This window comes from Pristiophorus japonicus, chromosome 3 (genome assembly GCF_044704955.1).
Source record: "Pristiophorus japonicus isolate sPriJap1 chromosome 3, sPriJap1.hap1, whole genome shotgun sequence".
In the NCBI taxonomy this organism is placed as follows: domain Eukaryota; kingdom Metazoa; phylum Chordata; class Chondrichthyes; family Pristiophoridae; genus Pristiophorus; species Pristiophorus japonicus.
In genome coordinates, this window is record NC_091979.1 from 4570197 (window position 1) to 4596721 (window position 26525).

General features: G+C 49.5%; 1 protein-coding gene across 1 annotated transcript in view; it reads left to right on the forward strand.

Annotated features, from left to right (window-relative positions):
- The window catches only part of stk11ip (serine/threonine kinase 11 interacting protein), a 194639-nt gene that overhangs the window by 116463 nt on the left and 51651 nt on the right, over window positions 1–26525 (forward strand). Inside the window, exons 18-20 of the mRNA XM_070875140.1 lie at window positions 4075–4253; window positions 7894–8341; window positions 12625–12740. Of these exons, the coding sequence (XP_070731241.1) occupies window positions 4075–4253; window positions 7894–8341; window positions 12625–12740 (743 nt within the window). The remainder of the gene's footprint in view (window positions 1–4074; window positions 4254–7893; window positions 8342–12624; window positions 12741–26525) is intronic.

Consider the following 26525-nt stretch of genomic DNA (forward strand, 5'->3'; position numbering starts at 1 on the left):
GTTTCCAGTTTCCCGGCCCCAACCGTCTCCTTTTCACCATGGACGGCCAATCCCTCTACACTTCCAACCCCCACCAGGATGGCCTCAGGAAGGACATTAGTTTGGATGATGTGGAATCAGTATGGGTGGAACTAGAGAATACCAAAGGGCAGAAAACGCTCGTGGGAGTTGTGTACAGACCACCAAACAGTAGTAGTGAGGTTTGGGACAGCATCAAACAAGAAATTAGGGATGCGTGCAATAAAGGTACAGCAGTTATCATGGGCGACTTTAATCTACATATTGATTGGGCTAACCAAACTGGTAGCAATGCGGTGGAGGAGGATTTCCTGGAGTGTATTAGGGATGGTTTTCTAGACCAATATGTCGAGGAACCAACCAGAGAGCTGGCCATCCTAGACTGGGTGATGTGTAATGAGAGGGGACTAATTAGCAATCTTGTGCGAGTCCCCTTGGGGAAGAGTGACCATAATATGGTAGAATTCTTTAAGATGGAGAGTGGCACAGTTAATTCAGAGACTAGGGTCCTGAACTTAAGGAAAGGTAACTTCGATGGTATGAGACGTGAATTGGATAGAATAGCCTGGCGAGTGATACTTAAAGGGTTGATGGTGGATAGGCAATGGCAAATATTTAAAGATCACATGGATGAACTTCAACAGTTGTACATCCCTGTCTGGAGTAAAAATAAAACGGGGAAGGTGGCTCAACTGTGGCTAACAAGGGAAATTAGGGATAGTGTTAAATCCAAGGAAGAGGCATAAAAATTGGCCAGAAAAAGCAGCAAACCTGAGGACTGGGAGAAATTTAGAATCCAGCAGAGGAGGACAAAGGGTTTAATTAGGAGAGGGAAAATAGAGTATGAGAGGAAGCTTGCTGGGAACATAAAAACTGACTGCAAAAGCTTCTATAGATATGTGAAGAGAAAAAGATTAGTGAAGACAAACGTAGGTCCCTTGCAGTCAGAATCAGGTGAATTTATAATGGGGAACAAAGAAATGACAGACCAATTGAACAAATACTTTATTCTGTCTTCACGAGGGAAGACACAAATAACTTTCCGGAAATACTAGGGGACCGAGGGTCTAGTGAGAAGGAGGAACTGAAGGAAATCCTTAGTAGGCGGGAAATTGTGTTAGGGAAATTGATAGGATTGAAGGCCTATAAATCCCCGGGGCCTGATAGTCTGCATCCCAGAGTACTTAAGGAAGTGGCCCTAGAAATAGTGGATGTATTGGTGATCATTTTCCAACAATCTATCGACTCTGGATCAGTTCCTATGGACTGGAGGGTAGCTAATGTAACACCACTTTTTTTTTAAAAGGAGGGAGAGAGAAAACGGGTAATTATAGACCGGTGAGCCTGATATCAGTAGTGGGGAAAATGTTGGAATCAATTATTAAAGATGAAATAACAGCACATTTGGAAAGCAGTGACGGGATCGGTCCAAGTCAGCATGGATTTATGAAGGGGAAATCATGCTTGACAAATCTTCTGGAAGTTTTTGAGGATGTAACTGGTAGAGTGGACAAGGGAGAACCAGTGGATGTGGTCTATTTGGACTTTCAAAAGGCCTTTGACAAGGTCCTGCACAAGAGATTGGTGTGCAAAATTAAAGCACATGGTATTGGGGGTAATGTACTGACATGGATAGAGAACTGGTTGGCAGACAGGAAGCAGAGAGTTGGGATAAACGGGTCCTTTTCAGAATGGCAGGCAGTGACTAGTGGAGTGCCGCAGGGTTCAGTGCTGGGACCCCAGCTATTTACAATATACATTAATGATTTAGATGAAGGAATTGAGTGTAATATCTCCCAAGTTTGCAGATGACACTAAGGTGGGTGGTGGTGTGAGCTGTGAGGAGGACGCTAAGAGGCTGCAGGGTGACTTGGACAGGTTAGGTGAGTGGGCAAATGCATGGCAGATGCAGTATAATGTGGATAAATGTGAGGTTATCCACTTTGGGGGCAAAAACACGAAGGCAGAATATTATCTGAATGGCGGCAGATTAGGAAAAGGGGAGATGCAACGAGACCTGGGTGTCATAGTACATCAGTCATTGAAAGTTGGCATGCAGGTACAGCAGGCGGTGAAGAAGGCAAATGGTATGTTGGCCTTCATAGCTAGAGGATTTGAGTATAGGAGCAGGGAGGTCTTACTGCAATTGTACAGGGCCTTGGTGAGGCTTCACCTGGAATATTGTGTTCAGTTTTGGTCGTCTAATCTGAGGAAGGACGTTCTTGCTATTGAGGGAGTGCAGTGAAGGTTCACCAGACTGATTCCTGGGATCGCAGGACTGACGTATGAGGAGAGACTGGATCGACTGGGCCTGTATTCACTGGAGTTTAGAAGGATGAGAGGGGAGCTCATAGAAGCATATAAAATTCTGACGGGACTGGACAGGTTAGATGCAGGAAGAATGTTCCCGATGTTGGGGAAGTCCAGAACTAGAGGTCACAGTCTAAGGATAAGGGATAGGCCATTTAGGACAGATGAGGAGAAACTTCTTCACTCAGAGAGTTGCTAACCTATGGAATTCCCTGCCGCAGAGTGTTGTTGATGCCAGTTCATTGGATATATTCAAGAGGGAGTTAGATATGGCCCTTACAACTAAAGGGATCAAGGGGTATGGAGAGAAAGCAGGAAAGGGGTACTGAGGTGAATGATCAGCCATGATTATATTGAATGGTGGTGCAGGCTCGAAGGGCCGAATGGCCTACTCCTGCACCTATTTTCTATGTTTCTCTGCTCCGCTTCTTCCTTGAGCAGAGGCCCCACCAGTCCCCATCCACCACCTCCCTGGCTGAACGTGTTCTCACATTGAACAACTTTTCCGTTGACTCCACTCACTTCCTCCAAATTAGAGGTGTTGCTATGGGAACCCACATGAGCCCTAGCTATATCTGCCCTTTTGTGGGACATGTGGAACATTCTTTGTTCCAGTCCTACTCGGGTCCCCTCCCTCACCTCTTTTTCCGGTACATTGATGACTGTATCGGTGCCGTTTCCTGCTCACGCCCTGAACTGGAAAATTTCATTCACTTTACATCCAATTTCCACCCTTTCCTCCTCTCCGACTCTTCCCTCCCCTTCCTCGACTTCTCCGTCTCCATCTCTGGAGATAGGCTATCGACCAGCGTCCACTGTAAGCCCACTGACTCCCACAGCTTCCTGGACTCCCCTTCCTCCCACCCGGCTTCCTGTAAGGACTCCGTTACATTCTCCCAGTTTCTCCATCTCCATCGCAACTGCTCTGACGATGCCACCTTTCACACTCGTGCCTCTGACATGTCTTCCTTTTTCCTCAACCAAGGATTCCCCTCCGCCGTGCTTAACATGGCCCCTGACCGTGGTCCGTTCCCCACACTTCTGTTCTCACCCCTTCCCCTCCCTCCTAGAACCACGACAGGGCTCCCCTTGTCCTCACCTTTCACCCCACCAGCCTCCACGTTCAACGGATCATCCTCCGCCATTTCCGCAACCTCCAGCGTGACCCCACTACCAATCGCATCTTCCCCTCCCCTCCCCTCTCAACGTTCCGAAGGGACTGCTCCCTCCATGACCCCCCTGGTCCATTTCTCAGTCACCCCCAGCACTCCCTCCCCTTCCCACGGCACCTTCCCGTGCAAGCGCGGGAGATGCAACTTCAAACGATTGTTTAACAAGATTTGGTTCGAAACCAAACACAAAACACGATAGGGTTTCCGGTTTACCCAGGATTTCTTTATTCAGCCGCAAATGCTTATCTTGTCACACGAGGGGGCGGTCTTGTGGCTGGAGTATTATATACAAACAACAAAAATACGAAGTGTTTCACCGGACGGTGTCAAACTTTGCTTGATTACGCTCCTGAGAGAAGCAACTTGGGCCGTTTTACCACGTTGCAGGCACTCTATAAATGCAAGTTGTTGTTGTAATCAGTCTTGTCTTCGTGAAATGTGCTTTGAAATACGGAGCGACCCGCCGTTCCCACTGACCGCCCGGCGGCGATTGGATCGGACACCCGCCCTGCCCTGACCTCCGTGACGTGACTCGTGTTGTGTTTTTTTTTTTTTCCCCCCCTTCCCCCGGTAGTCGAGGAACCCTCGAAGGCCTCCCCCACCTGCCCCAAGTGCACCAGCAACCTGGTGATCATGCTGCCGACCAAGATGGAGACACGCACCAGCACGCCCGTGCTTCCCGAGGACGAGGCCCTAAAGGCGGACAAGCTGAAGACCGCCTTTGCGGGCGGCGACCCCGCTGGGAGCTTGAAGGTGAGTCACGCGTCCCGAATTCCACTGTCTGGTTAAGAGAGTCGGGAGCCCGTGCGGATCAGGAGGAAGAGAGGTTTTGGAGGGCTGCACGTTGCGTGCCCAGGTGCGCCAGAATGTCACCCCCCTGGCTCCAAGGGTTCGATTATGAGCAGAGAAAGAAAGACTTGCATTTATACTGTGGCTTTCACAACCACCAGACGTCTCGGAGGGCAGAATTAGAGGAGCGCAGAGATCTCGGGAGGCTGGAGGAGATTAGAGATGGAGAGGGGTGAGGCCATGGAGGGATTTGAAAATTAGATTGTAAAATCAAGGTGTTGCTTAACCGGGAGCCAATGTAGGTCAGCGAACACTGGGTGATGGGTGAGCGGGACTCGGTGTGAGTTAGGACACGGGGCAGTGAGCACAGGGGGTGATGGGTGAGTGGGACTTGGTGCGAGTTAGGACACTGGGCAGTGAGCACAGTGGGTGATGGGTGAGTGGGACTTGGTGCGAGTTAGGACACGGGGCAGTGAGCACAGTGGGTGATGGGTGAGTGGGACTCGGGGCAGTGAGCACAGGGGGTGATGGGTGAGCGGGACTGGGTGTGAGTTAGGACACGGGGCAGTGAGCACAGGGGGTGATGGGTGAGCGGGACTGGGTGCGAGTTAGGACACTGGGCAGTGAGCACAGTGGGTGATGGGTGAGTGGGACTTGGTGCGAGTTAGGACACGGGGCAGTGAGCACAGTGGGTGATGGGTGAGTGGGACTCGGGGCAGTGAGCACAGGGGGTGATGGGTGAGCGGGACTGGGTGTGAGTTAGGACACGGGGCAGTGAGCACAGGGGGTGATGGGTGAGCGGGACTCGGTGCGAGTTAGGACACGGGGCAGTGAGCACAGGGGGTGATGGGTGAGTGGGACTGGGTGTGAGTTAGGACACGGGGCAGTGAGCACAGGGGGTGATGGGTGAGTGGGACTCGGTGCGAGTTAGGACACGGGGCACAGTGGGTGATGGGTGAGCGGGACTCGGTGTGAGTTAGGACACGGGGCACAGTGGGTGATGGGTGAACGGGACTCGGTGTGAGTTAGGACACGGGGCACAGTGGGTGATGGGTGAGCGGGACTCGGTGTGAGTTAGGACACGGGGCACAGTGGGTGATGGGTGAGCGGGACTCGGTGTGAGTTAGGACACGGGGCACAGTGGGTGATGGGTGAGTGGGACTGGGTGTGAGTTAGGACACGGGGCAGCGAGCACAGGGGGTGATGGGTGAGTGGGACTGGGTGTGAGTTAGGACACGGGGCAGCGAGCACAGGGGGTGATGGGTGAGTGGGACTGGGTGTGAGTTAGGACACGGGGCAGTGAGCACAGGGGGTGATGGGTGAGCGGGACTCGGTGTGAGTTAGGACACGGGGCAGTGAGCACAGGGGGTGATGGGTGAGCGGGACTGGGTGTGAGTTAGGACACGGGGCACAGTGGGTGATGGGTGAGCGGGACTCGGTGTGAGTTAGGACACGGGGCACAGTGGGTGATGGGTGAACGGGACTCGGTGTGAGTTAGGACACGGGGCACAGTGGGTGATGGGTGAGCGGGACTCGGTGTGAGTTAGGACACGGGGCACAGTGGGTGATGGGTGAGCGGGACTCGGTGTGAGTTAGGACACGGGGCACAGTGGGTGATGGGTGAGCGGGACTCGGTGTGAGTTAGGACACGGGGCACAGTGGGTGATGGGTGAGTGGGACTGGGTGTGAGTTAGGACACGGGGCCGTGAGTTTTGGATGATCTCGAGTCTGATGGAAAGGACCTTAGTTCGACCACACTTGCCGTCACTGTACACAATTCCGGTCATAAAGTTTATCGAGGCACTGGTGAAGGTGCAAAAATATTTGTGTAGAACAATACCATAACTGAAGGTTGTACCTATCAGGAATGATTGAAGAGGCTGGAGCTCTTCTCTCTAGATTATGAAAGGGGTTCGATAGGGTAGATGTCGAGAATACATTTCCACCTGTGGAGGGAGACCAGAACTAGGGGCCATCAATATACGAGTGTCATGAATATATCCAATGGGGAATTCAGGAGAAACCTCTTTACCCGGAGAGCGGTGAGAATGTGGAACTCGCTGCCACAGGGAGGGGTTGAGGCGACTAGCATCGATGCATTTCATAATCGTAGAAGTTTACAGCACGGAAGGAGGCCATTTTGGCCCGTCGTGTCTGTGCGGCCAACAGGAGGCTGTCTACCTAATCCCACTTTCCAGCTCTTGGTCTGTAACCCTGCAGGTGCACACCCAGGTTTCTGCCTCTACCACCCTCTGGGTGAAGAAATTTCCCCTCAAATACCCTCAAAACCTCCCCCCAATTCCTTTAAATCTATGTCCCCTGGTTGTTGCTTCCTCTGCCGATCCAATCTGTCCTCATAGCTTAGATTCTCCAGTCCCGGCAACATCCTCGTAAACCTCCTCTGCACCCTCTCCAGTGCAATCACATCCTTCCTGTAATGTGGTGACCAGAACTGCACGCAGTACTCCAGCTGTGGCCTAACCAGTGTTTTATACAGTTCAAGCATAACCTCCCTGCCCTTGTATTCTATGCCTCGGCTAATAAAGGCAAGTATCCCGTATGTATCTTAACCACCTTATCCACCTGGCCTGCTACCTTCAGGGATCTGTGGACCTGTACTCCCAGGTCCATTTGTTCCTCTACACTTCTCAGTGTCCTACCATTTAATGTGTATTCCCTTTCCTTGTTAGCCCTCCCCAAATGCATTACCTCACACTTCTCCAGATTGAATTCCATTTGCCTCTGTTCTGCCCATCTGACCAGTCCATTGATATCTTCCTGTAGTCTACAGCTTTCTTCTTCATTATCAACCATACAGCCTGTTTTAGTGTCATCTTCAAACTTCTTAATCATACCCCCAACATTCAAGTCTAGATCATTGATGTATATTTAAGGGGAAGTTGGATAAGCATATGAGAGAGAAAGGAATACAAGGATATGGTGGTAGTTTTGGTCTCGTTGCCTAAGGAAGGATATACTTGCCATAGAGGGAGTGCAGTGAAGGTTCACCAGACTGATTCCTGGGATGGGGGGATTGTCCTATGAGGAGAGATTGAGCAGACTAGGCCTGTATTCTCGAGTTTAGAAGAATGAGAGGTGATCTCATTGAAAGATACAGAATTCTTACAGGGCTTGACAGGGTAGATGCAGGGAGGGTGTTTCCCCCGGGCTGGGGAGTCTAGAACCAGGGGTCACAGTCTCAGGATAAGGGGTCGATCATTTAGGACTGAGATGAGGAGAAACTTCTTCTCTCAGAGGGTGGTGAATCTTTGGAATTCTCTGCCCCAGAGGGCTGTGGAAGCTCAGTCGTTGAGTATATTCAAGACGGAGATTGATAGATTTTTGAATATTAAGGGAATCTTGGCATATGGGGATTGGGCAGGAAAGTGGAGTTGAGATCGAAGATCAGCCATGATCTCATTGGTGGAGCAGGCTCGAGGGGCCGAATGGCCGACTCCTGCTCCTAATTGTTGTTCCAGGATTTGATGAAGTAGGGTGGCAGGAGGCTGGTGTTGGAGAACACGGACCAGTCAGGCCGAATGTCTTGTCTCGTTGCTGTAAATGCTGTGTAACCCACGGGATGCTTTTGTTTCCGTTCCCGCAGAGCATGGAGTCGCCGAGCAGGGCCGGTTTGGAGGCCGGGCCGGGGGTGTCGGGCGACGGAGCAGCCGTCCCGCCGGGCGCGGACACCGAGAGCTCCTCGTCCTCCTTTGCTTTGGCCGCCACCACCGGCAAGAGCGCCAGCTTCTACTTCGAGTGCGACCAGAGCTGCAGCAGCAGCAGCGCGCGGGGAGGCAGCCGGCTGTCGGACAGCTCGTCGGGGGAGGCTGACCCCAGGCCGGGGGTGCCGGCTGACGTCTCGGAGACAGCGCTCCAGCCGGCCGGCTCCAGCCCGGGCCTGTACGGCAGCGCCGCCACCCCGCGGGGGAGCGCCGCCTCTCACAGCGGGAGCCTGACCTGGAGCTACCGCTACGGCACGCCCGCGGGGTCCACGCCCGTGCCCAGCTCACCGTGCTCAGAGTGCGGGGACAATACCTCCGGACCCAGCAAAGGTCAGTAGGAATCAACATGGATTTATGAAAGGAAAATCATGTTTCACAAACTTAGAGTTTTTTGAGGATGTAACTGATAGAATAGATAAGGGAGAACCAGTGGATGTAGTGTATTTGGATTTTCAGAAGGCCTTTGATAAAGTCCCACATAAAAGGTTAATGTGCAAAATTAAAGCACATAGGATTGGGGGTAATATACTGGCCTGGATTGAAAATTGATTAACTGACAGGAAACAGAGAGTAGCAATAAACGGGTCTTTTTCGGGGTGTTGTGCAGTGACTAGTGGGGTACCACAGGGATCAGTGCTGGGGCCCCAGCTATTCACAATATATATAAATGATTTGGATGATGGAACCAAATGTAATATTTCCAAGTTTGCTGACGACACAAAACTAGGTGGGATTGTGAGTTGTGAGGGGGATGCAAAGACACTGCAAGGTGATTTAGATAGGTTGAGTGAGTGGGCAAACACATGGCAGATGCAGTGTAATGTGGATAAATGTGAAGTTATCCACTTTGGTCGGAAAAACATAAGGACAAAGTATTATTTAAATGATAGCTTGGAAAATGTCGATGTACAGAGGGACCTGGGTGTCCTTGTACACCAGTCACTGAAAGCAGACATGGTGCAGCAAGCAGTTAGGAAGGCAAATGGTATGTTGGCCTTCATTGCAAGAGGATTTGAGTACAGGAGCAAGGATGTCTTACTCCAGTTATACAGGGCCTTGGTGAGACCACACCTGGAGTATTGTGTGCAGTTTTAGTCTCCTTACCTAAAAAAGGATATACTTGCCATAGAGAGACTGCAACGAAGGTTCACCAGACTGATTCCTGGGATAGCAGGACTGTGGTATGAGGAGAGATTGGGTCGACTCGGCCTGTATTCACTAGAGTTTAGAAGAATGAGAGGGGATCTCATTGAAACGTATAAAATTCTGACCGGGTTGGACAGACTGGATGCGGGGAGGATGTTTCCCTGGGGCTGGGAAGTCTAGAACAAGGGGTCACAGTCTCAGGATATGGGGTAGGAAATTTAGGACTGAGATGAGGAGAAATGTTTTCACTCAGAGGGTGGTGAACCTGTGGAATTCTCTACCACAGAAGGCTGTGGAGGCCAAGTCACTGAATATAGTTAAGAGGGAGATGGATTTCTGGACAAAAGGCATCAAGAGGTATGGGGAAAAAGTGGGAATATGGTGTTGAGATAGAGGATCAGCCATGATCATATTGCTCCTATTTCCATGTTTCTATGTAACATAAGAAATAGGAGCAGGAGTAGGCCATACGGCCCCTCGAGCCTGCTCCGCCATTTAATACGATCATGGCTGATCGGATCATGGACTTGGCTCCACTTCCCCGCCCGCTCCCCATAACCCCTTATTCCCTTATCAATTAAGAAACTGTCTATCTCTGTCTTAAATTTATACAATGTCCCAGCTTCCATAGCTCTGTGAGGCAGTGAATTCCACAGATTTACAACCCTCGGAGAAAATGGGCGGCCCCTTATTCTAAGACCATGCCCCCTAGTTCTAGTCTCCCCCATCAGTGGAAAATCCTCTCTGCATCCACCTTGTCAAGCCCCCTCATAATCTTATACGTTTCGATAAGATCACTTCTCATTCTTCTGAATTCCAATGAGTAGAGGCCCAACCTACTCAACCTTTCCTCATAAGTCAACCCCCTCATCCCCGGAATCAACCGAGTGAACCTTCTTTGAACTGCCTCCAAAGCAAGTATATCCTTTCGTAAATATGGAAACCAAAACTGCACGCAGTATTCTAAGTGTGGCCTCACCAATACCCTGTATAACTGTAGCAAGACTTCCCTGCTTTTATACTCCATCCCCTTTGCAATAAAGGCCAAGATTCCATTGGCCTTCCTGACACAAAGATTAGTGGGAAAGCGGGTTGTGTAGAGGACACAGAGAGGCTGCAAAGAGATTTAGCTAGGTTAAGCGAATGGGCTAAGGTTTGGCAGATGGAATACAATGTCGGAAAGTGTGAGGTCATCCACCTTGGGGGAAGAAAAACAGTAAAAGGGAATATTATTTGAATGGGGAGAAATTACAACATGCTGCGGTGCAGGGGGACCTGGGGGTCCTTGTGCATGAATCCCAAAAAGTTAGTTTGCAGGTGCAGCAGGTAATCAGGAAGGCGAATGGCATGTTGGCCTTCATTGCGAGAGGGATGGAGTACAAAAGCAGGGAGGTCCTGCTGCAACTGTACAGGGTATTGGTGAGGCCGCACCTGGAGTACTGCGTGCAGTTTTGGTCACTTTACTTAAGGAAGGATATACTGGCTTTGGAGGGGGTACAGAGACGATTCACTAGGCTGATTCCGGAGATGAGGGGGTTACCTTATGATGATAGATTGAGTAGACTGGGTCTTTACTCGTTGGAGTTCAGAAGGATGAGGGGTGATCTTATAGAAACATTTAAAATAATGAAAGGGATCGACAAGATAGAGGCAGAGAGGTTGTTTCCACTGGTCGGGGAGAGTAGAACTAGGGGACACAGCCTCAAAATACGGGGGAGCCAATTTAAAACCGAGTTGAGAAGGAATTTCTTCTCCCAGAGGGTTGTGAATCTGTGGAATTCTCTGCCCAAGGAAGCAGTTGAGGCTAGCTCATTGAATGTATTCAAATCACAGATGGATAGATTTTTAACCAATAAGGGAATTAAGGGTTACGGGGAGCGGGCGGGTAAGTGGAGCTGAGTCCACGGTCAGATCAGCCATGATCTTGTTGAATAGCGGAGCAGGCTCGAGGGGCTAGATGGCCTACTCCTGTTCCTAGTTCTTATGTTCTTATGTTCTGATCACTTGCTGTACCTGCATACTAACCTTTTGTGTTTCATGCACAAGGACCTCCAGGTTCTGCTGCACTGCAGCACTTTGCTATCTTTCTCCATTTAAATAATAACTTGCACAAGAATCCCGGGAGCGGGGTAGCAGCGCTTGCGAGCATAACTGGTGCAAGGGGAGTCCATTCGGCTCAATGTTCAGCACTCTCGCCTCTGAGTCAGAAGGTTGTGGGTTCAAGACCCACTCCAGGGACTTGCGCATAAAATCTAGGCTGACACTCTGAGGGAGTGCTGCACTGTTGGAGGTGCCGTCTTTGGGATGAGACGGTAAACCGAGGCCCTCGTCTGCTCTCAGGTGGACGTAAAAGATCCCACGGCACTACAAAGAAAATCAGGGGAGTTCTCCCCTGGAGCCCTGACCAATATCTGCCAACCTCAATCAACATAGGGATAGGAGGAGGCCATTCAGCCCCTCGAGCTTGTTCCGCCATTCAATAAGTTCATGGTTGATCTGAGACCTAACTCCATATACCTGCCTTTGGCCCATGTCCCTTAATACCTTTTGGTTAACAAAAAGCTATCAATCTCAGATTTAAAATGAACAATTTTAGCACACGTTTACGGAAGAGAGTTCCAAACCTCTACTGTCCTTTGTGTGTAGAAGTGTTTCCTAATTTCACTCCTGAAAAATCTGGCTCTAATTTTTTTAACTATCCCCCGAGACCTCGTTTCCCCAACCAGCACGAATCGTTTCTCTCTAACTACCCGTTCCACTCCAGGAACTTGAGCACATAAATCCAGGCTGTCACTCCCAGTGCAGTGCTGAGGGAGCGCTGCACTGTCGTAGGTGCCGTCTTTCAGATGAGACGTTAAACTGGGGCCCCGTCTGCTCTCTCGGGTGGATGTAAAAGAGCCCACGGCCACTATTTTGAAGAGCAGGGGAGTTCGCCCCGGTGTCCTGGGGCCAATATTTATCCTTCAACCAACGTAATAAAAATAACCAAATGATCACATTGCTGTTTGTGGGAGCTTGCTGTGCGCAAGAAAGACTTGCATTTAAGACGCACCTGAAAAATGACCTCTTTGGTCAAGCTTTTGGTCACCTGTCCTAATCACCTTATGTGGCTCGGTGTCAAATTTTGTAAAGTGCCTTGGGGATGTTAAAGGTTCTATATAAATGCAGGTTAAGCGGTGGGGATATTGCAAAATTTCTGCTTCTAACTCCTAATTTTGTTTTGACTTGTGTCCCCTATCTTTGAGCCCTTGACCAGATTGAGTAATGTGAGGAAAGACAGACTTGCATTTCTATAGCACCTTTCACGACCAATGAGTATTTTTGGAGTGTAGTCACTTATAATGTGGGAATTAATGTCGCCCATCCACTTCACAATCTCACATGGTTAATTTGAAAACATATTTCCCTTGCGCTTTTCTCTGTCGTTGCAAGGTTTGTGGTTAAAAGTTACTTTTTGCCTCCTCCAGGTGCGGAGTTCAATCTGTCCGTCGAAGATTTTCAGACCATCGACCACAGGCTGAAGCTGTTCCTGGATGTTGAGGTTTTCAGTGAAGACAAGGAAGAGTACCAGTGCTTCGTCAAGGTAAGGGAGGCTGGAGCTGGGATGGTACAGGAGAAGCCCATTGAGCCCCTCAAGCCTGTTCTGCCATTCAATGAAATCATAAGCACTAGGAGTAGGAGCAGGCCATTCGGCCTCTCGCCATTCAATGCGATCACGGCTGATCTGCGACCTAACTCCATATACCTGCCTTTGGCCCATATCCCTGAATACCTTTGGGTAACAAAAATCATATCCGTCTCCAATTCAAAATTAACAATTGACCCAGCATCAATTGCCGTTTGCGGGAGAGAGTGCCAAACCCCTCCCACCCTGTGTGTGTGTGGAAGGGTTTCCTAATTTCACTCCTGAAAGTCTGGCTCTAATTTTTAGACAATGTCCCCCGTCCCAGACTCCCCAACCAGCGGGAATCGTTTCTCTCTCTCGGCCGCAACCGAGACTCCAGGATGGTATGTTGCCTCCCTGGTGCAAGGGTCAAGGATGTCTCGGAGCGGGTGCAGGACATTCTAAAAAGGGAGGGAGAACAGCCAGTTGTCGTGGTGCACGTTGGTACCAACGACATAGGTAAAAAAAGGGATGAGGTCCTACGAAATGAATTTAAGGAGCTAGGAGCTAAATTTAAAAAATAGGACCTCAAAAGTAGTAATCTCGGGATTGCTACCAGTGCCACGTGCTAGTCAGAGTAGGAATCGCAGGATAGCTCAGATGAATACGTGGCTTGAGCAATGGTGCAGCAGGGAGGGATTCAAATTCCTGGGGCATTGGAACCGGTTCTGGGGGAGGTGGGACCAGTACAAACCGGACGGTCTGCACCTGGGCAGAATCGGAACCAATGTCCTCGGGGGAGTGTTTGCTAGTGCTGTTGGGGAGGAGTTAAACTAATATGGCAGGGGGATGGGAACCAATGCAGGGAGATAGAGGGAAACAAAAAGGAGGCAAAAGCAAAAGACAGAAAGGAGATGAGGAAAAGTGGAGGGCAGAGAAACCCAAGGCAAAGAACAAAAAGGACCATTGTACAGCAAAATTCTATAAGGACAGAGGGTGTTAAAAAAACAAGCCTGAAGGCTTTGTGTCTTAATGCAAGGAGTATCCGCAATAAGGTGGATGAATTAACTGTGCAAATAGATGTTAACAAATATGATGTGATTGGGATTACGGAGACGTGGCTCCAGGATGATCAGGGCTGGGAACTCAACATCCAGAGGTATTCAACATTCAGGAAGGATAGAATAAAAGGAAAAGGAGGTGGTGTAGCATTGCTGGTTAAGGAGGAGATTAAGGCAATAGTTAGGTAGGACATTAGCTTGGATGATGTGGAATCTATATGGGTAGAGCTACAGAACACCAAAGGGCAAAAAACGTTAGTGGGAGTTGTGTACAGACCTCCAAACAGTAGTAGTGATGTTCGGGAGGGCATCAAACAGGAAATTAGGGGTGCATGCAATAAAGGTGCAGCAGTTATAATGGGTGACTTTAATATGCACATAGATTGGGCTAACCAAACTGGAAGCAATACGGTGGAGGAGGATTTCTTGGAGTGCATAAGGGATGGTTTTTTAGACCAATATGTCGAGGAACCAACTAGGGGGGAGGCCATCTTAGACTGGGTGTTATGTAATGAGAGGGGATTAATTAGCAATCTCGTTGTGCGAGGCCCCTTGGGGAAGAGTGACCACAATATGGTGGAATTCTGCATTAGGATGGAGAATGAAACAGTTAATTCAGAGACCATGGTCCAGAACTTAAAGAAGGGTAACTTTGAAGGTATGAGGCGTGAATTGGCTGGGATGGATTGGCGAATGATACTTAAGGGGTTGACTGTGGATGGGCAATGGCAGACATTTAGAGATCGCATGGATGAACTACAACAATTGTACATTCCTGTCTGGTGTAAAAATAAAAAAGGGAAGGTGGCTCAACCGTGGCTATCTAGGGAAATCAGGAATAGTATCAAAGCCAAGGAAGTGGCATACAAATTGGCCAGAAATAGCAGCGAACCCGGGGACTGGGAGAAATTTTGAACTCAGCAGAGGAGAACAAAGGGTTTCATTAGGGCAGGGAAAATAGAGTACGAGAGGAAGCTTGCAGGGAACATTAAGACGGACTGCAAAAGTTTCTATAGATATGTAAAGAGAAAAAGGTTAGTAAAGACAAATGTAGGTCCCCTGCAGTCAGATTCAGGGGAAGTCATAACGGGGAACAAAGAAATGGCGGACCAATTGAACAAGTACTTTGGTTCGGTATTCACGAAGGAGGACACAAACAACCTTCCGGTTATAAAAGGGGTCGGGGGGTCTAGTAAGGAGGAGGAACTGAGGGAAATCCTTATTAGCCGGGAAATTGTGTTGGGGAAATTGATGGGATTGAAGGCCGATAAATCCCCAGGGCCTGATGGACTGCATCCCAGAGTACTTAAGGAGGTGGCCTTGGAAATAGTGGATGCATTGACAGTCATTTTCCAACATTCCATTGACTCTGGATCAGTTCCTATAGAGTGGAGGGTAGCCAATGTAACCCCACTTTTTAAAAAAGGAGGGAGAGAGAAAACAGGGAATTATAGACTGGTCAGCCTGACATCGGTAGTGGGTAAAATGATGGAATCAATTATTAAGGATGTCATAGCAGTGCATTTGGAAAGAGGTGACATGATAGGTCCAAGTCAGCATGGATTTGTGAAAGGGAAATCATGCTTGACAAATCTTCTGGAATTTTTTGAGGATGTTTCCAGTAGAGTGGACAAGGGAGAACCAGTTGATGTGGTATATTTGGACTTTCAGAAGGCGTTCGACAAGGTCCCACACAAGAGATTGATGTGCAAAGTTAGAGCACATGGGATTGGGGGTAGTGTGCTGACGTGGATTGAGAACTGGTTGTCAGACAGGAAGCAAAGAGTAGGAGTAAATGGGGACTTTTCAGAATGGCAGGCAGTGACTAGTGGGGTACCGCAAGGTTCTGTGCTGGGGCCCCAGCTGTTTACATTGTACATTAATGATTTAGATGAGGGGATTAAATGTAGTATCTCCAAATTTGCGGATGACACTAAGTTGGGTGGCAGTGTGAGCTGCGAGGAGGATGCTGTGAGGCTGCAGAGTGACTTGGATAGGTTAGGTGAGTGGGCAAATGCATGGCAGATGAAGTATAATGTGGATAAATGTGAGGTTATCCACTTTGGTGGTAAAAACAGAGAGACAGACTATTATCTGAATGGTGACAGATTAGGAAAAGGGGAGGTGCAAAGAGACCTGGGTGTCATGGTACATCAGTCATTGAAGGTTGGCATGCAGGTACAGCAGGCGGTTAGGAAAGCAAATGGCATGTTGGCCTTCATAGCGAGGGGATTTGAGTACAGGGGCAGGGAGGTGTTGCTACAGTTGTACAGGGCATTGGTGAGGCCACACCTGGAGTATTGTGTACAGTTTTGGTCTCCTAACCTGAGGAAGGACATTCTTGCTATTGAGGGAGTGCAGCGAAGGTTCACCAGACTGATTCCCGGGATGGCGGGACTGACCTATCAAGAAAGACTGGATCAACTGGGCTTGTATTCACTGGAGTTCAGAAGAATGAGAGGGGACCTCATAGAAACATTTAAAATTCTGACGGGGTTAGACAGGTTAGATGCAGGACGAATGTTCCCAATGTTGGGGAAGTCCAGAACCAGAGGTCACAGTCTAAGGATAAGGGGTAAGCCATTTAGGACCGAGATGCGGAGGAACTTCTTCACCCAGAGAGTGGTGAACCTGTGGAATTCTCTACCACAGAAAGTTGTTGAGGCCAATTCACTAAATATATTCAAAAAGGAGTTAGATGAGGTCCTTACTACTAGGGGGATCAAGGGGTATGGCGAGAAAGCAGGAATGGGGTACTGAAGTTGAATGTTCAGCCATGAACTCATTGAATGGCGGTGCAGGCTAGAAGGGCCAAATGGCCTACTCCTGCATCTATTTTCTATTTTTCTATGTTACCCTATCTGTTCCCCTTTTATGTCTTGAAAGCTAGTCAAATCACCGCTTAATCTTCTAAATTCCAGGGAATACAATCCGAGTTTGTCTAACTTTAACCCTTGGTATTATTCTGGTATATCTACTCTACACTCCCTCTGCATATCCTTCCTAGAACTGAACACCGGACTCGTGTACAATAGGAGACTGGTTATAGAGTACTCCTGGGGGGAGGCTAGACGCAGGTATAGTGTCAGCTGTGTCTCAGTGAACAGCACTCTCGCCTCCGAGTCAGAAGGTCATGGGTTATAGCACCACTCCAGGGCCTTGAGCACATAAATCCAGGCTGACACTCCCAGTGCAGTGCTGAGGGAGCGCCGGAGGGGCCGTCTTTCACATGAGCCGTTAAAAGGGCTGGATTTTGGGTATTGCCATTTTCGGGGTGATAACTTTCCCGCCCCGCCTCCATTACTGGCCGGGGAACATCTGCGCTCTGGGGAGAAATTTCTGCCATCTGGGCCTAGCACTAAGGGAGGCGTTGTACAGCTTTCACCGCACAACAATGGGAACCTCGCCAACTAAAGTGCGGGGCCAGGAGCACGGCAAGAAAGGCCTTGCCGGGGCGGGAGAAACATAGAAGCTATGAGTAGGCCATTCGGCCCTTCGAGTCTGCACTGCCATTCAATATGATCATGGCTGATCCTCTATCTCAACTCCATATTCCTGCTTTCTCCCCATACCCCTTGACGTCTTTAATAGAAACATAGAAAATATTCCAAAAACCTTGCCCACGCCACCACAACACAAATTGCTACAAAAACAATAAAAGGACCAATACTGGCACTTGCCTTTTCTGCCCTTTATCCACTTCACCGCCGCTGGCATGGCAGGATCGCTCTGGTTTCCCCGAGGCGTTGCATGCCCAGCACGACCCTTCCCGCAGGTGCAAATCCCGACCGCCACGCTCCCGAGCGGACGCACAAGAACTTGTCGCCCCCGGTGTCCTGGGGCCAATATTTACCCCTCAATCAACATCGCTACGAAGCGGATTATCTGGTCATTATCACATTGCTGTTTGTGGGAGCTTGCTGTGCACAAATTGGCTGCCGCGTTTCCTACATTACAGCAGTGACTACACTTCAAAAATACTTCATTGGCTGCAAAGCCCTTTGGGATGTCATAACATAAGAAATAGGAGCAGGAGTCGGCCATTCGGCCCCTCGAGCCTGCTCCACCATTTAATACGATCATGGCTGATCCGATCATGGACTCAGCTCCACTTCCCCGCCCGCTCCCCTTATCCCCTTATTGTTTAAGAAACTGTCTATTTCTGTCTTAAATTTATTCAATGTCCCAGCTTCCACAGCTCTCTGAGGCAGCGAATTCCACAGATTTACAACCCTCAGAAGAAATTTCTCCTCCTCTCAGTTTTAAATGGGCGGCCGCTTATTCTAAGAACATGCCCACTAGTTCTAGTCTCCATCAGTGGAAACATCCTCTCTGCATCCACCTTGTCAAGCTCCCTCATACGTAATTTTATACCCTTCGATAAGATCACCTCTCATTCTTCTGAATTCCAATGAGTAATGGCCCAACCTACTCAACCTTTCCTCATAAGTCAATGCCCTCATCTCCGGAATCAACCGAGTGAACCTTCTGTGAACTGCCTCCAAAGCAAGTGTATAAGAACATAAGAATTAGGAACAGGAGTAGGCCATTTAGCCCCTCGAGCCTGCTCCACCATTCAACAAGATCATGGCTGATCTGGCCGTGGATTCAGCTCCACTTACCTTTCATAAATATGGAAACCAAAACTGCACTCAGTATTTCAGGTGTGACCTCACCAATACCCTGCGTAACTTTAGCAAGACTTCTCTGCTTTTATACTCCATCCCCTTTGTAATAAAGTCCAAGATTCCATTGGCCTTCCTGATCACTTGTACCTGTATACTAACCTTTTGTGTTTCATGTCCTGAGGTTATGAAATGAGCTATCGAAATGCAAGTCTTTCCCATCTTTTTGTCCCCATAGGGATGATGAGAAATGACCTCTCCCCTGCAGCAGTCAGTAAACTATAACTAGTGTGGTACTGCATGCAACTCAAAAGAAAAACTTGCATATTTATATAATGCCTCACAAACAGCAATGTGATCGTGACCAGATAATCTGTGTTATGTTGATTGAGGGATTAAATATTGGCCAGAACACCGAGGATAACTCCCCTGCTCCTCTTCGAAATAGTGCCATGGGACCTTTTACGTCTGTCTAAGAGAGCAGGCGGAGCCTCGGTTTAATGACACGTCCGACAGTGCAGCGCTTCCTCGGTACTGCACTGGAGTGTCCGCTGGGATTTTATGCTCAAGTCCCTGGAGTGGAGCTTGAACCCACAGCCTTCTGACCCAGAAGCGAGAGCGCTGCCCACTGAGCGGCTAACCCAGGGAGGTGTCAGTCGTCTTCCTGCTTTAGTGTCGGAACTCCTTCACGGCAAACGAGCCAAAGGTGGGCAGAGGAAACGTTACAGGGACACCCTCAAAGCCTCCCTGATAAAGTGCAACATCCCCACCGACACCTGGGAGTCCCTGGACAAAGACCACCCTAAGTGGAGGAAGTGCATCCAGGAGGGCACTGAGCACCTCGAGTCTCGTCGCCGAGAGCGTGCAGAAACCAAGCGGAAGGAGCGTGCGGCAAACCAGTCCCACCCTCCCCTTCCCTCAACCACTGTCTGTCCCACCTGTGACAGGGACTGTGGCTCTCGTATTGGACTGTTCAGCCACCTGAGAACTCACTTTGAGTGGAAGCAAGTTTTCCTCGATTCCGAGGGACTGCCGATGATGATGGGTCAGCTGATAGTGGCCCGAATTCTACCCTATAATTGGGCTTTGTGGGGTGGGGAGAGGAAAGATTATCCAGCTTCTGATCACTATCCGGTGACTCCATAGACACACCAGCGGCAGGTCAGGGCATAAAATGAGTGGTGAGCGGCCAAGAGCAGCATGCAGGCCGCTTCAGTGTGGAGGCATACTGCTTCAGAGAGCAGTGCGAGCTGGTGCAAAAGGGCTCGGCAGCGAAGAGGGACATCATCAGGGCCCAGGTCGGTGATTGGAGCGTGGGCAGGAACGGCGAGAGACTGTGGAGGGATGTGATCAGGGCCCAGGGGAGGCTTGAGTTGGGGCCCAGGGACAGTACGGGCCCAGCCCACACTGCGATATGTGGGCGCACTAGGTCTGTGCAGCAGAGCTGGTCTCCAGTCGTCCTGGTTAACCCTTGCCACTGGACCAAGACCTCGCTCTGTCAAGCCCGTGTGGTGGCTGGTGTGCAACGGTCACCCCACGTTAAAACAATCCACCCACAGGCATCTTCCACCCTTCAGGATGTAGTTCGGGGTCTGGAATATTAGGTCCTTCATTGGAACACCTGTCAACTCATCCCTTTTTCGGCGTGGGAGCAAGTCATCCTCGATACGAGGGACGGCCTATGATGGGACACGCATAGCTCGGAAGGAGGCCCTTCAGCCCATTTTGTCTGTCAGCACATTGCGAGAGCGTTCAAAGCTTGTCCCATTGCCCTGCTCTCCTCCAAAGCCCAAAGCCCTGTCTCATTCAAATGTTGATCTGCTCTTCCCTTCAAAGAGAGGCCGGACCTAGCCTGAACTGTGGCAAAGCATTCTGAATACTCCCTGCGTAGAGAAGTTTCTCCTAACCACTCCCTTCATACTCCCTACTTTACATTGCAACCTCTTTGCCACCGACCTCTCCACCAGCAGACTTCCTATCAAAACCCTGAAAACGTTTGAAAACCTCCTCCCTGAAAGTGCGTGCGGGGCGATCAAGCTCGGGCAGGATCAGATTAGATTTTTTGAAATGTTTTATTCCCTGCCCCACCTCTGCCCCAATTTAAGTTGTCTGAACTCGCATCAGATTTGGGCACCGATGCAAAGTAGGAGATGAGTGCCAGGACCTGTGGAGCCCTGCGCTCTCAGCACGGGCCAGGGAGGGTGTAACTGGGCGAGAATCCTTCTCTCGCTGCGAGAGGGCGCGCCCGTGGTCCACATGTTGGTTTAGGTTTGGAAGAGAGATTCTTTGTCCTGTTTTTTTTATATAAACCTATCGAGCATAAACCGGGGGTTGGATTTTAGGCTGCTCGTGTTTTCGGGGCAGGGCAGGCAAGTTACCGGCCGGGATTAGTTTGTGCTTTGGTCAGGAAGTTTGGCCAACTAGGCCCTGTGTCGAGGGGCGCAGCGCGAAGGGAGGCGTTGGACAACTTCTGAGGCGCAAAAGTGGGAAACTCGCAAACTAAAGTGGCGGGCCGTGAGCACTCAAAGAGACCGGATAGCGATGGTGGGGAGAACCTTAAATAAAAAAACATTGCCCACGCCAGCACAAATCGTTGAGAAAAAATGAACAGAACAAACGCCCGCGCTTACCGTTACAGCACTTTACCGCCCTCCCTGCCGCCGGGATCGCCGGACGGATCCGGTTTCCCAGGCGATTGTTGCGGGGCGTGATTCCGGGCGGGCGGGTTGAGCAAGAGACAAAACTCTCGCCGGTGCCGCAACCCAGGGGGCGCTGTACACACCCGGCACAGCTCTTCCCGACAGTGCTGCTCCGCACCGCGCCGCCGCAAAACCCGAGCCGAGGATCGCGACACGGCGCTGGAGGCCTCCTCGCTGCCGTTCACACCGCTCCAGGGCGAGGCCCCGCAGCGTAAAGGGCCGGTAAAATGCAGCCCACCGCGGGCGGGTTTTTTAATTTGTGCCGGCTGGAGTTTGTTTGTTCAGAAGCTTCTTAGCTGCAGCATTGGCTGGTCAGATCTCCGGTGAGGCCCAGTCACTCAATGCAGCTGTGAAGAAAACTGAAACTTTTGTCTTAAAGAATGGACTTGCATTTCTATAGCGCCTTTCACCATCACCGGACGTCTCAAAGCGCTTTACAGCCAATGAAGCACTTGTGGAGTGTAGTCACTGTTGTAATGTGGGAAATGCAGCAGCCAATTCGCGCACAGCAAGCTCCCAAACACAGCAATGTGACAATGACCAGATAACTTGTTTTTGTGATGTTGATTGAGGGATAAATATTGGCCCCAGGACACCGGGGAGAACTCCCCTGCTCCTCTTCAAAATAGTGTCATGGGATCTTTTACGTCCGCCTGAGAGAGCAGACGGGGCCTCGGTTTAAGGTCGCGTCCGACAGTGCGGCGAATGTCTGTCCCACCTGTGACAGGGTCTGTGGCTCTCGTATCGGACTGTTCAGCCACCAAAGAACTCACTTTGGGAGTGGAAGCAAGTCTTCCTCGATTCCGAGGGACTGCCTACGATGATGATGATGAACTGTGATTTTTAAAATGGTGAAGGTTGGTGTATCTCTCTCAAATGGCAGGCAGGTAGTTTGCGAAGAAAAAAAAGCTTATTATTCAATTAAGGTGAAAATACTTGGGAACTGGGACAACTGAGTTAAAAGCTGCTAATGCACACACCTCGATAGACACAGGAAGGTGATTTCAGTGCTGCTTGAGATTATAATTGAACAGCTGACTGCTCTCCATCACAATGCCATGGGAACTCTTGGTGTGAAATGTGATTGAGGAGTGGCCCCACTGTTGAGCTAACACACCATTATTACTTCAGTTAATTCAGTCAATGCGAATAGGCAGTGTCATCTTCCAGGAAACCTGCTTCAAAGGAAAAAGGCCCCCTTATAATCCAAGGACAGTCTTGAGGTCTTCAGCCGTCTAATTGCCCTCCCTCTGGGAACAGACTGAACTTCTGATCTTCGACCTCAACTCCACTTTCCCACCCGATCCCCATATCCCTCGACTCCAAAAATCTATCGATCTCAGCCGTTGAATATATTCAGAGACTCAGCATCCACAGCCCTCTGGGGCAGAGAATCACCCACCCGCTTACCCATCACCCCCTGTGCTCGCTGACCTACATTGGCTCCCGGTTAAGCAACGCCTCGATTTCAAAATTCTCATCCTTGTTTACAAATCCCTCTCCCGATCTCTGTAATCTCCTCCAACCCCACAACCCCCCCGAGATGTCTGCGCTCCTCTAATTTGGCCCTCCTGAGCATCCCTGATTATAATCGCTCCACCATCGGTGGCCGTGCCTTCTGTTGCCTGGGTCCCAAGCTCTGGAACTCCCTCCCTAAACCTCTCTACCTCTTTCTCCTCCTTCAAGATGCTGCTTAAAACCTTCCGCAGTGACCACACTTGCCCTAATTTCTCCTTATGCTGCTCGGTGTCAAATGTTTTTGTCTCATAATCCTCTTGTTTTGGGACTTTTTAACTATGTTAAAGGCGCTATATAAATACAAGTTGTTTTTGGTGTGGTTATGATGGTGGGGTGGGGGTGTCGTGGTTGTGGGTGTAAGAATTAACCTCCTGTAATTCCCACCAGAGAGTGTGTTTTTAACAACACACTGAAGAACAGTAAAAATCGCAAGACTTTGTTCAGTCAACTCAGTTTGTATGTGGTTGTTACAAATTGCAAGTCTCTACTAGCTATTCTCTTGAGACTCATTGTCGCTGATATATCCCGTACGTGTTTCCTACAATGGAGTTTACTGTGACTGCTCAATATTGTGCCGTACAATAGTGTGAGCCAAGGTCATAACAGTTAGACCCCTCACTGTGTGTACGGGACAGAGTAATCTGCTCAACAAAGAGAGAGAGAGAAAGACTTGCATTTATATAGTGCCTTTCCCTACCACCAGACATCTCGAGTACTTTTGAAGTGTAGTCACTGTTGTAATGTGAGAAACGCGGCAGCCAATTTGTGCACAGCAAGCTCCCACAAACAACAATGTGATGATGACCAGATAATCTGTTTGTTATGTTGATTGAGGGATAAATATTGACACTGGGGAGAACTCCCCTGCTCTTCGAAATAGTGCTATGGGATCTTTTACATCCACCTGAGAGCAGACGGAGCCTTGGTTTAACGTCTCATCCGAAAGACAGCTCCTCCGACAGTGCAGCACTCCCTCAGCACTGCACTCGGAGCCTAAACTGTGCTCTAAGAGCAAAAATAATTCTAATATTAGTTCTAATTTCCTCTTTGGAATATGTGAAGAAACTCCATTGTCTCACACTGATGAGGTACGCAGATTTCTGTTGGCAACTTAATCTAACACCAGCTTACACGGTCAAGTTTACATTGGCAGATAGCGTGTGTGTTATCTGGATCTAATTTTGTGTGCACTTAACTTAAATTTAAAAGCAACATCTTGATTATATGTCAGCTCACAATGCCACCGTAGCCAAATAGTTGCGGTAAAATCTCAGTTTTACTGTACTGCATCTCTCCCATCTTTCTTCGGTTCTCCCTAAATCAACGTGGACAGTCGTTTTAGTCTGCATACAGTGGTCATGGAGTGTGATATCTTTCGACTTTCTCCCACCTCCGTAACATCGCCCATCTACGCCCTTAGCTCATCTGCTCCACGCCCTTGCTCCCTACCTATCTCTGTAACCCCCTCCATCCCTACACCCTCCCTATCTCTAACCTCCTCCATCCCTACACCCCTCTCTATCTCTGTAACCTCCTCCATCCCTACACCCCTCCCTATCTCTAAGCCCCTACACCCCTCCCTTTTGCTGTAACCTCCTCCAGCCCCTACACCTTTCCCTATCTCTGTAACCTCCTCCAGCCCCTACAGTCCTCCCTATCTCTGTAACCTCCTCCAGCCCCTACACCTTTCCCTATCTCTGTAACCTCCTCCAGCCCCTACACCTTTCCCTATCTCTGTAACCTCCTCCAGCCCCTACAGTCCTCCCTATCTCTGTAACCTCCTCCAGCCCCTACCTTTCCCTATCTCTGTAACCTCCTCCAGCCCCTACACCTTTCCCTATCTCTGTAACCTCCTCCAGCCCCTACCTTTCCCTATCTCTGTAACCCCCTCCACCCCTCCCTATCTCTAACCCCCTCCAGCCCTACACCCCTCCTTATCTCTGTAACCTCCTCCATCCCTACACCCCTCCCTATCTCTGTAACCCTCTGCACCCCCTACACCCCTCCCTATCTCTAACCTCTTCCATCCCTACACCCCTCCCTATCTCTGTAACCTCCTCCAGCCCCTACACCCCTTCGTATCTCTGTAACCCACTCCAGCCCACAACCCTCGGGAGATTTCTGCGCTCCTCCAATTCTGGCCTCTTGAGCATCCCCGCTTTCCATCGTTCCACCATCGGTGGCCGTGCCTTCTGTTGTCTGGGCCCCAAGCTCTGGAATTCTCTCCCTAAACCTCACCGGCTCGCTTGCTCTCGTGCTCTCTTTCCTCATTTTAAGACGCTCCTTAAAACCTACCTCTTTGACCAAGCTTTTTGTTGCCTGCCCTATCTCCTTTTGTGGCTCGGGGTTAAATTTTTGTGCTAACGCTCCTGTATAGCGCCTTGGGGACGTTTTACTACCTTAAAGGCGCTATATAAATGCAAGTTATATAAGAACGCCATTAGGAGCAGGAGTCGGCCATTCGGCCCCTCGAGCCTGCTCCGCCATTCAATAAGATCATGGCTGATCTGATCTTGGCCTCAACTCCACTTCCCCGCCCGCTCCCCATAACCCTTCACTCCCTTATCGTTCAAAAATCTGGAGAAACCATGGTGGAGCTCCTATGTGTTCTCCAGCAAGCGATTTTCCGCCACTTCGAGAGTTAATGAGTCGCCAAGCGAGGGTTAAGCTGCAGGTTTTCTGCTCCTGAGTGAGTCGATACACTTTAGACAGCTGTCTTCTGTAATCTCGAGAAACAATTTTGGGGGTGTGGGCGATGGGATGGAAGATGAAAGTGTTCAGAGTTATGTTGAAACAGTCCTGTTTTTTAAAAAAAAAAAGGCCATGTGGATGCATGTTGGAAGCTTCTTTCTTGGAATTAAATTCCACAAACTCTGCGCAATGGTCAAGCAAGTCTCGGCTTGTGGACCTTGCAGCCTGTCAGGTGTGAAGGAGGGTGTGCCCACGGGTACTCTGGTGTTCAGAGTTTTGAAGAGTGAGTTTACGAGAGTGCGCGTCGCGTCCTCCCTCCGGTGAGACTCGCTAGGGGTGTGAGTGTGCAGGCAGTAGGAAATAAGATTTCACAACATCAAACCAGGCCAGTAACCATCCCCAGCGGACAGGCTGGGTTATGTCTAGAGCTGACTATGCCACAGGAGACCAGTTAGCCTAACATCTGTGGTTGGGAAAATGCTGGAGTTCATTATTAAAGAAACAGTAGCAAGATATTTGAAAAAGCAAAATTCGGTCAGGCAGAGTCAGCATGGATTTATGAAGGGGACGGGATCAAGAGGTATGGAGAGAAAGCAGGAATGGGGTACTAAAGTTGCATAATCAGCCATGATCATATTGAATAGTGGTGCAGGCTCGAAGGGCCAAATGGCCTGCTCCTGCACCTATTTTCTGTGTTTGACAAATTTGCTGGAATTCTTTGAGGATGTAATGTACAGTTTTGGTTTCCATATTTACGGAAGGATATACTTGCTTTGGAGGCAGTTCAGAGAAGGTTCACTCGGTTGATTCCGGAGATGAGGGGGTTGACTTATGAGGAAAGGTTGAGTAGGTTGGGCCTCTACTCATTGGAATTCAGGAGGATGAGAGGTGATCGTATTGAAATGTATAAGATCATGAGGGGGCTTGACAAGGTGGATGCAGAGAGGATGTTTCCACTGATGGGGGAGACTAGAACTAGGGGGCATAATCTTAGAATAAGGGGCCGCCCATTTAAAACTGAGATGAGGAGGAATTTCTTCTGAGGGTTGTGAATCTGTGGAATTCGTTGCCTCAGAGAGCTGTGGAAGCTGGGACATTGAATATATTTAAGACAGAGATAGACAGTTTCTTAACCGATAAGGGGTTATGGGGAGCGGGCGGGGAAGTGGA